At 31.4% G+C, this 16,277-nt stretch overlaps 1 protein-coding gene across 1 annotated transcript; it reads left to right on the plus strand.

Moving 5' to 3' along the window:
• Positions 1 to 9,926: 9,926 nt before the first annotated feature.
• Positions 9,927 to 10,967, plus strand: LOC149560062 (putative expansin-A17). Its single transcript, XM_089823532.1, has 3 exons — positions 9,927 to 10,056; positions 10,247 to 10,568; positions 10,658 to 10,967. Exons 1-3 carry the CDS (start codon positions 9,927 to 9,929, stop codon positions 10,965 to 10,967), a joined length of 762 nt encoding a protein of 253 aa, XP_089679658.1.
• Positions 10,968 to 16,277: the final 5,310 nt, after the last annotated feature.

The raw sequence follows: 16,277 nt of genomic DNA on the forward strand, positions 1-16,277 counted from the left end.
GTCTTATGTATGCTATGGTCTGTACTAGACCAAACATTGCCCAAGCAGTGGGGGTCCTATGTTGATTTATGGCTAATCCTGGACGGACACATTGGGATGCAGTTAAGTGAGTTTGAGGGGTACATCAGATCACTCCATATGTTATCATGGTAACTCTTTTCAATCTTCACATTCAGTTTGTATTCATGGGTTTTTGGATTTAGATTGGGTAGGTGATATTGACTGCAGGAGATCCACCAATGCTTATGTGTTCACTATGTTTGGTGGTGCCATCAGTTGGATGAGCAAGCAACAAACTATGGTTGCTTTGTCTACTATAGAAGCTAAGTACATGGCTTCTACTCATGCTTGTAAGGAAGCCATTTGGCTTAAGAGATTGTGTTCTACTGTTGGTGTTGATGCAGAACAGATTACTATTTGGTGTGACAATCAGAGTGCTATTTTCCTTGCGAAGAATCCAACTTTCCATGCATGAACAAAGCACATTGATGTGCAGTATCACTTTGTGAGAGATATGGTGGAAGATGGTAAGGTAAATTTGGAAAAGGTAGATACTGTGAAGAATTTTGCAGATGCATTAATTAAACCAGTGCGCATTGAGAAGTTCAGATGGTGTTCAGAGTCTGTGGGCCTTTTGGCCTATAGCGGTTAGTTCCTGTTGCTCTTACAAGGTGTTTGACAAGTGGGAGAATGTTAGGAATAAGGTGTCTCAACCTTGTATAATTCCTATTCTTATTATTTGTTTTGTAAAATGTATTTCTCGCAAATAATGTTGATGTGTCGACAGCTTGAATTGTGTGTAAGGAGATCATGACTAAAATGATTATGACAGATTCCTATGACATGTAAGAGCTATGTTAGGAAGATTCAATGATAGGTGAAGACATGTGGCAACTAAGATATTTGAGTACTATACACTCTACCCCAATAGTGGGGTTCAAAATTTTTTTTGGAGTTCCTATTTTCTTGGAGAATGGTAAAACCCTAATATGGTTTACCTTTGGGAGTAGCCCTAAAGTGAAGCCCATGTTATAAGAATTTTTAGGGTTGCGAAGAGATGCGATGCGAAAAGGTGTATATTTGGTACTACAAGTAGCTATTGGAGTCTTCGGTTGTTGATGTTGAACATGCATTGCAAGTGTATTGTAACCTTGTGTTGAAGATAATACATTGTGCAGGTTCTAAAGGGGTGGGGTTGTTTTACCGAAAGGTTTTTCCCCACTAGAAAATCCTTGTGTTATGTGTTCCTTTCTCTGTCTATTTTCTGTATGCATGGTTGGCTGCAATATTGTTGTTTACATGATATTGAATCTGTAAGTGTAGAAAATTTTAATAGGATTTGCATCATACTTTCCTTATGAGATTAGTGTAGGAAGCTGTTTTCGCACCTGAGTTTCCTTACAACTATAAGTTGTATACTTTATGAAATACAATGCTCATGGAATTGTATAATATTTCACTTGAGGTCTACTATATGTCCTCCTACTATCATCTTTAATAGTAAAAGTATCCTCTCCTTTATAGACTGCATGTATGTTATTTTATTCTTTAGTTGATGTCAATTTTCTTTCTACCATAATGGTTAGGTTCTCTCATTGTAATATATTTCTTTTCATTTGGGAGACCCTCCCTATTCACTTCCTTTCTTGATGAATATAAAGTGTGGTTTCAATATGAAAAAAGTTTTAAAGTAAAGGCATGATAGAAAATATTATAGTAAACCCAAAACATGATAGTTATAGGTTTCTTTTTATATTTATTTTCATGTAATTCATTTTGCTAAGTTCTTTGATATAACCTTTTCATCTATTTTAATATATAAATAGGATGACATCCATCATGTGACTTAAAATAATATCCTTATATTTTATTGGGTCAATCAACTTGATCTTGTTTGACCTCATGTTATGAATCCTTTTTAGATTCATTTGCACATGTGCCAATATTGGTATCTTATTAGATTAAATTCAATCTACACTCTCCCTTTTATTTTTTTCACCCACTATGTTTGTGTCACATCTAGTGTAGATGGCTCGCCATGTGGTGAACTGTTGGCTAAAGAATTCACTTCTATTTTTGTATTTCTATTTTTGTGTTGGTTTATTGAAAAAGAGTCTAGTGATACCATATTGTCTGGGTACAGGATAAACATGTCATATTTTTCACATTTACATCCATACCATGTTGTCTAGGTACAAGTTAACCACAAGGCAATGGTCAATGAGAAGTGCCTAGTGAAGTTCAATATTGGAAGCTACCAAGATGAGGTGCTTTTTGATATCATACCTATGGACATATCTCACATGTTTCTGGGTAGGCTATGGTAATTTGACAAGCATGATGTACATGATTGGCATGAACATACCTAAAATTTGACAAAGGATGGAGTGAAACATAAGCTGAAGACACTGGAGGATACAAATGAAAAGTTATATAGTATTGATTAGGTCTGTAGCACTGCTAGAGTATGTTTTGTTGATGGAATGAATTTCTTAAAGGGTATGAGGCATGTGAGTATGTATTTTTCTATAATCCCAAAAGATGGTAAAGAAGAAGTAGAAGAAGTGTCTGTAGAAGTTGTAGATTTATTGGAAGAGTTTATAGATATTTTATCTAATAGTGTACCTGATGGATTACCACTAGTAAGGAAGATTAGTCATTACATGAAATTTATTACAAGAGCAAATTCACCAAACAAGGTAGTGCATAGAATTACATCAACAAAAAGTGAGGAGATGAATAGATTAGTGCATGTGTTATGACACAAGGGGTTGATTGAAGAGAATATGAGTCCATGTGTTGTACCAACTATATTATCACCAAAGAAGAATGGGAAATGAACGATGTGAACTAATTTTTAAGCTTAAAACAAATCACAATCAAGTACAAAATTCCATTTCCATAGATGGATGATTTTATGGACTATTTGAGTGGGGTTGTGTCTTTCAAAAAGATAGATCTTAAGAGTGGGTACCATCAATTTCACATTAGAGAAGGTGATGAATGGAAAACTACCTTCAAGCTAAGGAAAATATTGCAGGAGTAGTTAGTCATGCCTTTTGGTCTAACCAATGCACCAAACACTTTCATGTGTCTCATGAATGAGGTAATAAACCTGAATTTATAGGTAGGTTTGTCATTTTTTACCTAGATAATATTTTGATCTTTATTAAGACATTGGAGGAGCCTTTGATACACATTTGTAAGGTGTCTAATGAATTGAGGGAAGAAAATTTGTTGACCCAATTAATTTAAATAAGTGTAGTTTTTGAAGAAAGAGGTTATAGTTTCAATAGAAGGTCAAAAATAGACCATGAGAAAGTGAAGGCTATCCTTGAATGACCTTCTCAAAGGTGTGAGACTAAGGTAAGATATTTTCATGGACTGGCTAGTTGTTACCAAATTTTTTTTGGAGGTTTTTGCAGTATTTGTGTACCCTCAACTGAAAAAATGAGAGGGGATAGAAAAGAATTTAAGCGGACTATATGAGTAGATAAGAGTTTTAATCCATTAAAACAAAAAGTTACAGAGAAAATTATTTTAGCACTTCCAAATTTTAACAAGGTGTATCTAGTAGACTATGATGCTAGTGGTACTATAATAGGAGTTGTTTTGAGCCAAGAAGAGAGACTTGTTGCTTACTTTGGTGAGAAGTTGAATGATTCCAAAAGAAAACATTATGTTGACCATTAGGAATTTAATGTTATCTTTCAAGCATTAAAGAAGGGGAGACACTATATTCTTCCTAAGGAGTTTTTTTTTGTATACTAACCATCAAGCTTTGTAATATTTGAATAGTCAAGGAAAATTGAACCGAAGGCAATTGAAGTGGGTTGAATTTTTGTAGAGTTATACATTTATCTTGAAACAAAGGAGTGAGAAATCTAATAGAGTTACATATGCTCTTAGTATGAGATAAATTTTGCTAATAGAGATACAAATTGAGGTGGTTGGGTTCAATGAACTAAAGAATTTGTATCTAAAATATGCTAATTTTGGTAAATCTTGGAAATATTTTTCAAAAAAGTATGTTACAGTTGATAGGATGAATTGGTTTAGTTTAGTAATCCCATATGATTTTCTATTTGAATAAAATTAGTTGTTCATCCCAAGAAGTTCTATGAGAGGGAATCTTATCAAGGGGAAACATAGTGGAGGATTGGCTGGACATTTTGGTAGAGATAAAACCATTGCTTTGGTTGCTTAGAATTATTATTGGCCACACTTGAAACAAGATATAATAAGTTTGTGCAAAGTAGTAAGTTAGATGGAAAAGGATTGAAGAAAAATACAGGGTTGTATTAGCCATTACCTATGCTAGAGAAGTCATGGGAGGATATTAGCATGGGTTTTGTTTAGGTTTTCCAAGAACTCAACATGGATGTGATTGTATTTTTTTAGTGGTTCATAGGTTTTCAAAGATGACAAATTTCATTCCCTGCATGAAGATTACTATTGTTGTTCATGTGGCATAGTTATTTTTCAAAGAAGCGGTGAGAGTACATGGTCTACTAAAGAGAATAGTTTCTGATTGTGATACCAAGTTTGTTGGATATTTATGGCATAAATTGTAGAAGAAATTGAAATTAAAAAAATAAAATTAAGCTCATCAAATCATCCATGGTCTGATGGACAAATAGAGATGGTGAAAAGAAGTTTGGGGAGCTTTCTCACATGTTTGGTTGGAGATAAGCCAAGAGGATGGGATCTAGATTTACCACATGCATAATTTGCAATCAATAATTTTATTAACAAGAGTATTGGTAAATCACCATTCTAGATTGTGTATTGGAGTAGTCTTATAAATGCTTCTGAATTGAGGCAGTTATAAAAAGGAACTCAATAAGTAGTACTAAAGCATATGATTTTTTAGAGCATTTGAAGAACATCCATGCGGAGGTGAAGAAGCACATTACAAATATTAATACACAATACAAGACTAAGGAAGATGAGAAAAGGGCATATAAGGAATTTCATAGTGGAGATGAAGTCATAGCTTATTTATAGAAAGATATAGATTTTAGTAGGTACATATAATAAGCCAAAGATGAAGAAGTTTGGACTATGTAGCATAGTGCAAAGGAATGATTCTTTAAATGCCTATGAATTAGGGTTGCCCACTCAACTAAATATTTCACCAATATTTAACATTTTATATTTGACAAAGTATCATGAAGGAGGTGATGGAGATGTAGTCATAAAAGTAAAGTGGACTATTCCAACAACTACTTCAACTACAAAGGAGATTGAGGACATATTGGATAATCAAGTTAGCATATGTACACAAAATAGAGAATATGAAGAATATCTAGTCGATTGGAATGGATAGAATGTTGAAGATTCATAATTGCTAACAAGGGAGGATATTAACCATCTTTTTTCCATTTAAACACATGAGACATGATAGGGTCATTTCTTGAATTACCCTGGGTGTCTGATGTAGGGGCATCCTAAGGGTAAGGGAAATCTTGCATCACCCAAAATTTCTTTGTTTTGTCATTTTCAAAAAGGGCTATTTTAGTACAAGTCACGACTTATGGAAACTTACTAATTTTAGTAACTGGGTCATAAGATCTTAGAATGTTCTAATTTCATAGGTGGAGGTTCATCTTAGTCATATCGACCTACCAATGAAGCTATATTTACATAGAATATTTATTGCATAAGTTATTGACATTTTTGGGTATTAAATGTTTAAGCCTATATTTGAAGGCCTTAGATGATCTAGAACAAGGTTGTGCCTAGGCTCATTGGTGCTTGTGCATGTGAGTTGTTTTAGTTTAGAAGATGAAAATTCCAGAAAGTCCTTATAGTTGAAAATCATACATACAATTTAAAATTTATGGCATCTGGAAGTTGGGGTACCTAAAACTTTAATTAGGGCCCACCCTATGTAATAAATTTGGAAATAATTTTTAATTTGTGTTTTTTCAGCCTTAAATGCTTGGGTTAATGTTGAGAACCTTCCCAGATGGTGAAAATTTTCCTATTTAAGGAAGATCCGTAGTGATGTTTAGGTAGTTCTGGGTGATAGTAATAGCTTTGTCTTATAGACTATTGTAAGGAAGGCACTTGTGTGGTTTTGCACATTATAATTCTATAATTCAGCATTTGTGGTGATAACAAGAGCCCATATTTTGTTCTCTCAAAATGTGTTGTTTCTCTATTTCTATTTTGGATTTTGGTATTAAGGGGAGAACCCTTCATCAATAGCTAAAAGGACAAGTCAGAATGTTGGTTTGTATAAACCTTTTCTTGTTCCTAGTAAACCTTGGAAACATATCGGAATGGACTTTGTTCATAGATTAATTAGAACTCAGAGAGGTAATGATTCTATAGTTAAAAGACTTTCTAAGATATGTCATATTTAATATCTTGGAAGAGGACATCAGAATACACATAGTTGATATATTTTTCAGAGAAATTGTTAGATACACATGGATTATCCAAGACTATTGTTTTGAATAGAGACACTAAGTTCATTGGTTATTTTTGGATAATACTTTCAAAGAATGTGAATACTAAGCTTAAGTTTAGGTCTACATTTCATCCATAAGATTTACAAATTGAAGTTGTGAATAAAAGTTTGAGTAACTTATTGAGATGGTTGATTAGAGATGAACCTTCTAATTCAAACTCAGTTTTGGCATAAGTGAAGTTTGAATGTAGCAATTCAAAGAATAATAAGTACTAAGAAGACTCCTTTTGAGATTGTGAATGACATGAATCCTAGACGAACAACAAATTTGTGGAAATTGGGTACTAAAATAAGTATATTTATAAAGAAAAATAATTCGTCGAATTTATAAAAAATTTGCATGAAGAAGCGAAAAGTAATCTAAATAATAATCATCAAGGATATAAGAAAAGAGAAGATAAGAAAAGAAGACACAAAACTTTTGAAGTTGGAGATGAATTAATGGTACTCTTGAACAAAAATGGATTTCCAGTTAGATCACATAGTAAGATGAAGATGAAGAAATGTGGGCCTCATAACATCTTGAAGAAACATGACAATGGCCATGTTTTTTATGTTGAATTTTCTGAAGATGGGGAAATCTCACCCATTTTCAACATTTTAGACATCTTTGAGTATTTTGAATATGATGATTTGATATTTGATAACACTGATTATCCTAAGAATAAGATTGACAAAATTGATAGAATTTTGTATATCAGAGTTAGTAAGAGCACTAGAGGAAAATATTACAAGGAATATCTAATTCATGGCATAGTAAACCTGTTGAAGACTGTTCTTGGATATCTTAAGTTGACTTGGACGTTTATTATACTTCTTAGGCTATCAAATTTCTAGAGGTGGACACTAGTCCTTATTTAACCTATGTGTATGATTAAGGAGCATCTTGGGTACTTTGGTAATCTTGCATCAACCAAAAAACATTTCTAGTTATTTGTTCCTATCCATTTCCTATGTATTGACCCTTGTTGTTCGCATTTTTCCTTTCCACGTAGTTGGATTCTTAATAAATACCTATCATGGATCCTTATCCTATGTTTGTCAAAATTAATTCCATTCATTGTAAGAATTATCCTTCTCTTTGTTCAAGGCATGCTTATTTCCTAGAATATCAAGTAGCATGCAATTATTTGCTTCTCTAAGGTTTTTCTAATGTTGAGACTTTTTGCAGCCTTGGGGATCTCTTCTTGGATTACGTGTGGACCAATATGTGTTCTTGCATATCTCATTTTTCTTAATTGATTGGTATCTATTTTCTTCTTTGGTGTGGGACCTATAACTTGTCATGTTTACTTGTGGTCTTGCTGGCTATATAATAAGTTTGACATTGTATGCCCAAGCTTCTACGCTCACTGATTTTGATTCAACTATTTATGGCTACAATCATGTAGGCTTTATGTCTGAAATGTTGTAAGAACATTGACTCATCATATCTATATTTTGAATCAATATATTTCTTATGGTTTCTTTCATATTTATGTTGGCTTTCATGTGTTTACTCTAGAAGGGTTGTTGGTGAATGTTCGTTGGTTCATTTTTGCATCTTACCTTGTATCAAATATATATCTAATTGTTTATTAAGGTAGTATCTAGGAAGATCATTTTTTCCTAGGTCAAACTATTCGATAATTCAAATAAATAGTGGTGATCAAATTAATTCTTGTGATTCAATTAGAAATTGAGTGTGCTCAAATGATTTTCTTAATAATTGCATGTGTAATAAGTGTACATTGAATATATGTGATTTCTTTGGTGTACCACATGACTTCAATTCCTTGTAATATCCACTTAGTACTCCCCACACTCCCCTCCCCTCTACATTGCCCCCTTTTTTGCTCACTTTTATTGAAGGCCCTCAACCCCATACCAACATGTTAAACATTATGTATGTTATGTGGTTCATTATTGCTTTTAGAAATGATTGAGAATGTAGGAACATTTAAACTTTAGTTTCATTCCTACACACATAGATTGAACTTGGAAGTCAACCTTGAACAAATAAAAAATAAACATAGAAATGAGATACCAATTTTAAGATAGAAAGTTAAAGTGTATCAATAGATATAAATAACTTGCATTAATAATGACATACATAAAACATATTATAATTAATAATTACAAATAAACAAATTCAAATCACAAATTAATTATTACTTATCTATATAATTAATTATTACTTATCTATATATTTCATTTTTCTGTGATAATAAATACAAAACAAAATAATACTAACATTTATATACTAATCTTTGCAATAAAGTCCCAAAAGAATTAAAAATGTATTAATATAAAATATTTCCTACATGCACACCCTGCCGATGCTTACCTGAAAACCAAGCACACCCCGAGCAGGCGCCGTCGATTCCAAGGGATATATTTCTACGAAAAGATTTATAATAGACACACGTTTCTTCTCATTCACGCAAAGTTTTTCAAATCGTTATTTATTATTTGTTCTAATACACATACCTTTCTTCTCATTCACACTTGGCTCTTAAACTTCCTATTCATTATTTATTTTGAGTAGATAAATTTTGTGTGGGTCTTTTCTTCTCAATCACTGCAAGATTAGACAATTTTTAATTTGAGTTGACGAGGTCAAAACGAGCCTAACTGTTGTGCAATGTGAATAGCAAGTGCTTAGATACTATATACAGGGAAAAGTTAATGTCTATACCTGGTTTCATAACTTAATGGAAGTCTGTTGCTATAAATAAGAGTTATAGAATTGCAGACAACGTCAGCTAAGCACAAGAAAAAGGAAATCAAGCTGGTCAAATTAGAATTGTAAGAGACACAATCCTAAACTCATTTCTCTTAAAATTTACAATAGAACTCCCTTCCAATATAGTCAAATGAAATTGAAAACTACTGAAAAATCAGAGTGGTGACTTGAATAGGAACAAGAATGTAAAAGTTAGCATGGTATGGATGAACTCTAAATCTTCAAACTAATCATAAATAAATTGACCATGCATTGACATTGGATTCGGCGTGAGTAGAGGAGCCGCCAAAGTGTTCCAAGAATGTACCTCAAGACGACTTGACTTCACTTTGAAAAAAAAAACACTTGGTTTGTCAGCCTTAAAATCCGTTAAGAGTGCTCAAATATATAGATAGATAACGACTAAATCATAAGAGTTGATATCTTTTACATGAAGTTAATTCTTATTCAGCTTCAATAACCTAAACTACTAATCAATGTGGTAGAAAATGACAATTAAATAATTGCATCGATTTGCTTCCAAATCCAGTCAAATTGTACTTGGGAGCTTATGCATTGAATTTAATGCCTCAAAGTGCTCCTCGTGCTTTTATCCATTTGCTTGGCTTAAGATTAAAGGATGAATCCTCAACAAATAGTTGTCTATATATAGGAGAGGTATGGTTGAAAGACAAATCATATCTGCTTTTTCAGTTTGTTGGGTATTAGAAGATAGCAAAAGAAATGGCTCTGACGAAGATGGTTATGGTGGTGTTTGCATTAGCATTGTTTATACAAAGAGGGATTGTAGTTCAATGCTGGACTGCAGGGCATGCTACTTTTTATGGGGGGAGTGATGCCACAGGAACCATGGGTCAGTTTCATTTACAAACAATCCTATAATTCAATAAGAGCAAATGGAAAAAAGTTTTACTTATCATTGCTTTTATTTTTTTTGAAGATTGTATATAGCCCAGCTACTATTTGGGTATTAATGTAGTTTCTTTTTTCTTGCTTGCAAGATTATGTGAAGTTAAAAGTAGGTTGTGTTATTTTTGTTGCAGGTGGTGCTTGTGGGTATGGTAATTTGTACAGTGATGGATATGGAACAAACACTGCAGCTCTAAGCAGTGCACTATTCAGCAATGGGGCTGTATGTGGAGCTTGCTATCAAATACAATGTGATGCTAAAAAAGTCCCTCAATGGTGTCTGGCCGGCAAGTCCATTATAATCACTGCTACTAACTTCTGCCCACCTAATAATGCTCTGCCAAATGACAATGGAGGATGGTGTAATTTGCCTCTTCAGCATTTTGACATGGCACAGCCTGCCTTTCTACAGATTGCCAAATACAAAGCTGGAATCGTACCAGTTCTATACAGGAGGTATGTCATTTTTCTTCTTCATGGCACAACTTACTGTCCAATAGATGTAAACAATTTATGAATTTTGAACATGTTGGGATTAATTGCAGGGTTCCTTGCAAAAAGACTGGGGGGATCCGTTTTACCATAAATGGAAGAGACTACTTTGAGTTAGTGTTGATAAGCAATGTTGGAGGAAGGGGAGATATTACAGCAGCTTGGATAAAAGGGTCAAACACTGAATGGCAACAAATGAACAGAAATTGGGGTGCAAATTGGCAAAGCAATTCATACCTGAATGGCCAGAGTTTATCATTTAAAGTGATGAGTAGCAAAGGAAGAAATCTCACCATGAACAATGTCGTTCCTTCCAATTGGCAATTCGGCCAGACATTTGCTTCCTCTTTAAATTTCAGATAAATTGTAAGCGTTAGTGTGTGGTTATAGCCAATGTTATAATAGTCCCTAAAGAATAAGAAGTTTCTTCTATACAAAGTGGCAATTAGTTCAGCCAAAACTCATAGGGTTATAGCAATATTTCTATTCACAAATTCAATATGGAGCAAATGTTCTCTATGACAACCATTTCCTTTTAGCAAACATTCTCTATGAGGACCATGTCCCTTTAGAATGACTTAGTATTTTAATTTGTAGCAAATGTTCTCTTTCAGGATCATGTCCTTTCACAAATGTTTTACACTATGTTGGTTCACAATAACTAATATTGTACTTTGCTTGCTTGAGTGGATATTTTGGAAGATAATTTTAGTGTTTGTAAATGTTGTTAATATTGAGCTTATAATTGGTGGGGACTTTAAATTCTAAATATGCATTTGAGAATCTTTTAGGTTTTTTTCAAATATTTTTGATTGATTATAAGATTTTTAGAAGAAGAGTTTCACTATAGAGAATAAAAATATTTTATAGATCAATTTCCAATCAATTATGGTTTGAAAGGCAAGAAGAGAAAATCAAATATATAACAAATTGAACTTAAGAGAATATTGACAAATAGACCAATCAAATTAAACTAAATCATCAATCAATTTTAGTAATCTACCAAACTCTATTATTGCTTATTTTCATGTCCAAAGAGTGTTTTTTTCTTTCTAAAGTCTATTGTCAAGCGTCCATATCACCAAGTTGTCAACTTGTTTTTGGGTGAAGGCTTAACATAACACAATGACCAACAAAATCCTATAAAGAACCCTACATGCCTATAGATGTTTATAAACAAGATCTAATGCTTAGTATTATTTTATCTGAATAATATGTGAATCACCTTCCAAAAAATTACATGATCTTGATATGTCACTCAAAAGGACTTCTACTTATGCCAATAAATCCATGTTCAAGGGAGATGGGAGATGTTTTTCATTCTGCAATATCGAAGTTGAATCCAACAATATACATCTAGATTAGGTTTGTCCTTGAATTTCTAGCATGCATTAACATGCTTGGTTGAAGAATAGTCTTTGTATTATTATCAATGGATCTATTTTTTTTAATGCTAAGTAAATTTTTCCCCACAATATATCTAATCACCTTCCACTAGTTCAAAGTTAGATCCTCTCATATGAGGAGAGTTTTCAATTTAACTAGTTGTATATCAATAAACATGTTTTACCTATAGTAAGTGCATCGAGATGGTGACCAAAAAGGGTACATAAGTGGCCACTCTTTTCCTCCTTAATATTAGATAAACCTAAACTTAAAGAAGCCATTTTAGACTTTGTATTCAAATTTTGAATATATTTAAATAAGATAAATTATAGTACTCAAAATTTAGATTTTCAACTACTAGAATTTTTGAATAATGAATAAGCTAAAGATGCCAAATCCTTCACAAACTCAAAAATTCTTCTTTAAATAAAAACATTACATAACAACATGTACATTAGAAGAAATTTTTATTTTCAATTAGTATTTTGAAAAGCATTTTGGTAGAAGGGTAGTAGAGAGTGACTAATAGAAGTTGTTTGTTTTTTTAATAATTTTTGGTGAATAATTTTTTTATGTTTCTTAAAGTGGAAACGACCTAAAAATTAGGTACATGTTTGTATGGCATAGATAACTTGGACCAAACTAATAAAAAAATTGATCTTTTTGAAATTGTAGAGAAGGAAGTGTAAGAAAATAATATATAATTAATTTTAAATTTACACATGTAGGTAAAAATTTATTAAAAATAGTATACTTATATCCTTGAAGTTTAGAAACATTAAAATATATTAAAGATTAATATGTTAATATTGTTCAAATCTAAAAAAAAATTGGTTCATGAGTTTTGAGATGTGCAAAATTATAGTATTAATTTTACAAATACCCACTTGATAAGGCATAAACTTGATGATGATGAAGTTGAGAAATAAAATTGGAAGGAGAAAACATGCCAAAAGGACGAAAGTAAAGTTCTCTAGGAAAAGACTTGCCATCCATGTCTAAGTACATGTCTAAATGAATATATGTTATTTGAATTTAATATATGTGTATGTATTATTTGAATTTAAAATGTGTACACACCTTTATAATCATAAAACATAATCTCTTCTATGCATTCTTAAAAAATTGGTCTATAATCCAAGTGTAACTCAGCTTTATTAAGCTTGTGAATATACATCAATAGTGCAAATGGTATTTTTTAAAGCTATTTTGGTTTTATATTGAATATTATGTGCATGCTCTATGGTTTTGTTTTAGGCTTGGAAAACGCAAACTATAGTGCACACAGACTATTTGGGGACAAAAAAGTCCCACGTAATGACTTAGTACTTTAAACTATAATATTAAAAGTAATAAAAATTGGTTCAAAAAATAACAATAATAAAACACACTAAATCTAAAATAATATAATAATATAATAATAATAATTCTATCTAAAGACTCATACATTAGATAAAACTTATAAATTAACATATAAGACTTCAATTCAATCAACCTATAAAAAGATAGAAAATTAATATAGACAAATTATAATGTTAAAAAATTATTATATAATTTTTAAAAATGTAATATTTATACAAAAGAAACAAATATATCATGATTCTATATCAAATATATATATATACACTTACTTAATCATCATCTATCATAGCTAAGTTTTTTGTTCTATGTACTAATTGATTATATCTTTGTATCTTCTTTACTTTTTCTAATTTTTAAGCCCTATTTTCCCTATGTTTGTTTTTCTCTTCCTTTGTTCTTCCAAACTCAACTCTATCAGTAGATATTTTGTCCTATAGTTATACTATCCTCAATAAGATTTCAGTATGAAATTATGTGAATTCAAATGAATAGGAATGGCATTCAAAACTATCTCAATTCCACCCATTTGAATGTGTCGCCACTACAAGATTGTTCTGGAATAGATCACATTTCTAAGATCAAGTGTGTTTTTTATTTTGTCGCTAATGACGCCGTGGAATTTTAAACGACGTAGATAACCAACTTCCAATTAAAAAATTAAGTTCTAAACATTATCGCTAACACAGAACATTTAAATGGTAAGTATTAATACTCTTTCGTTTTAATATCGCTCCTTCTAAAATAACAGAAAACAATGAAAGTTAAATTATGGATTTGTAACTTCAATCTTTCTTGTAAATTAGTATAATGACGCTTGAAACAATACATTGAAGATGCATAGGCTTGACAGACAACAAATATAGCTAATCTAAAGTATATCAGAACAAAGGTAGAACATATTATTAAGAAATCAACACTCAAAGGTAAAATTTGATATAATGAAATATTTTAGCAACCTAATGATAATCATTAGGAATATCTCTGACAAATTAACAAGAATTTGAAAAGATTTGATTTAACAACCACCTAAAATATACAGATGGCAGAATTATAAATTTCTTTCAATAAGTAATGTCATTTGAAGTATATATATTGCTTTGTAGAAGTCTAACTTGTATTTGAAAACAAGTGCTACATAGTGGCATGTATTTGCCTAAGTTATAGTTTAATTAGATAGAATAGTAATGTTAAAATTTAATAATATTTAATGAAGTAGAAAGTAGAGTAGAATAGTATCAATTAAACTACTAAGTTATATTATAAGTTTAATTAAATAGATTAGTAAAGTTAATAGTCTAATTTTTTAATTTAGAAAGATAAAACTCATCATTCTATTTTAAATATCTAAACATTTTTAAAATATGATTTTTAAATTAAAATCAATATCTAATTAATCATATAAATGTGATCCTACTATTATAACTAACTTAAATATATCTTAAAATATTAATATTTTATTTAAACTAAAAAAACTCATAAAAATATAATAATGCGGATACTAAAATGTAGAAAATTTAGCTTTCATATCCATAATATAATTGTTATTTTGTTTGATCTAATAATAATAATTTAATTAATAATAATAATTTAATTAATTTGATTTAATAGTTGATAATAACGTATATGTTTGAATTGATTTAAAATACAATGTATTAATAGAATTGTAAAATATACAGTAGCTAGATAATAAAGTTATTGTATTTAAAGAATTGAATATTTAGATTTGAACTTTGTTTATTTTTTATGAATTAAATACTATTTATATTTGATATTTACATCACTTGTTGTTTGTAAATTAAATATTTTATTAACTCAATTTAAGATTAAAGAGAAAGAAGATAAGCAACTAAAATATATTAAAAATTAAAATCAAAATTTGTTGAAAGTTAAGTATGTAGTTTTAACATTTAAATCTAGAAGGTTTTTATTAAGAAAAAAAGGTTTTACAAGGATCCTGAAATGAAAAAGTTCTTACATAACAAAGGGCTGCAAATTAACAAAACAAGTCTAGCAACAAAACAATGGCCAACAGAAAAGCTAGAATGAAAAACAAGCAAAAAGCCAAAAAGAAATAGACCTATGGAGACGACACAAATCAAAGACACAACTTGAAAATTCTTCACTTACTCCCTCGCTTTCCTTTTGAGGTCCTGGATAGTCTCTGTTGCTTCATAGGCTCCCTGATTCTCCTCTACCATGAGCTCTTAGTTCTTCTCACAGGTCAAATCCAAGTGGCATTGGATTATGTTCGTTATGGTGTCCTCTTCCATCTTGTCTTCATCATTGTCCATCCCTTCCTTCTCCATGACAAACCCCATGGCTTTTAGCTTACCATCTAGACTGACAATATTTTCATTGAGAGAATTTAGAATAGTGAGCATCTAATTAGCCATGTTGTCGTTGAAAGTCTCTAGATTTTGCATCCTTTTTTCAACCAACCTTATTCAATCCCCCTAGTTTTTCAAGTTCCCTTGCTCATTTCTCTTCCCCTAGCTTTTCATCTATCCCATTCTGTCTTTTACCTCCTCCAATTCGCCAAAAAATTGTTTAATAGATCAAAAGTTATCAATCATGTTGTTTTTTGCATTGTTGAGCAAATTCATACCCACTTCCTTCACATTGTCTATGATGGCCACCAGTGCTGGTTCTATTAGTTCCTCCAATTGGATCTTGCCTTCTTTTTCTTCAAGGATTTGGGGATTCATAACTTCTCTCACAATCCCCATTTTTGAGGTTTTGGCATTGAAGTTTTTCAAAGCCATATGCCTATCTTTTGTAACAACCTCACCACTTCCCTCCTCCATTTTCTCCTTTTCTTGCTCCTGTGGGGGAATGGGAAGGGTAGGGAGCGTAGAGATTTTTGGAACCATATCATTTTTCCCCTCTAGAGGCATGTCCTCCTTTTTATTCCTCCTCTGCTTCTTT

The sequence above is a fragment of the Cupressus sempervirens genome, chromosome 4, assembly GCF_028749045.1.
Source record: "Cupressus sempervirens isolate cs-2001-9-10 chromosome 4, ASM2874904v1, whole genome shotgun sequence".
NCBI lineage: Eukaryota > Viridiplantae > Streptophyta > Pinopsida > Cupressales > Cupressaceae > Cupressus > Cupressus sempervirens.

What these genes read in the sequence shown, in the direction of transcription:
- LOC149560062 (XM_089823532.1), top strand. Translation starts at nt 9,927, where the DNA reads ATGGCTCTGACGAAGATGGTTATGGTGGTGTTTGCATTAGCATTGTTT. An exon ending in TGATGCCACAGGAACCATGG is followed by an intron (nt 10,057 to 10,246) that starts GTCAGTTTCATT and finishes TTTTTGTTGCAG; the next exon opens with GTGGTGCTTGTGGGTATGGT. An exon ending in GTACCAGTTCTATACAGGAG is followed by an intron (nt 10,569 to 10,657) that starts GTATGTCATTTT and finishes GATTAATTGCAG; the next exon opens with GGTTCCTTGCAAAAAGACTG.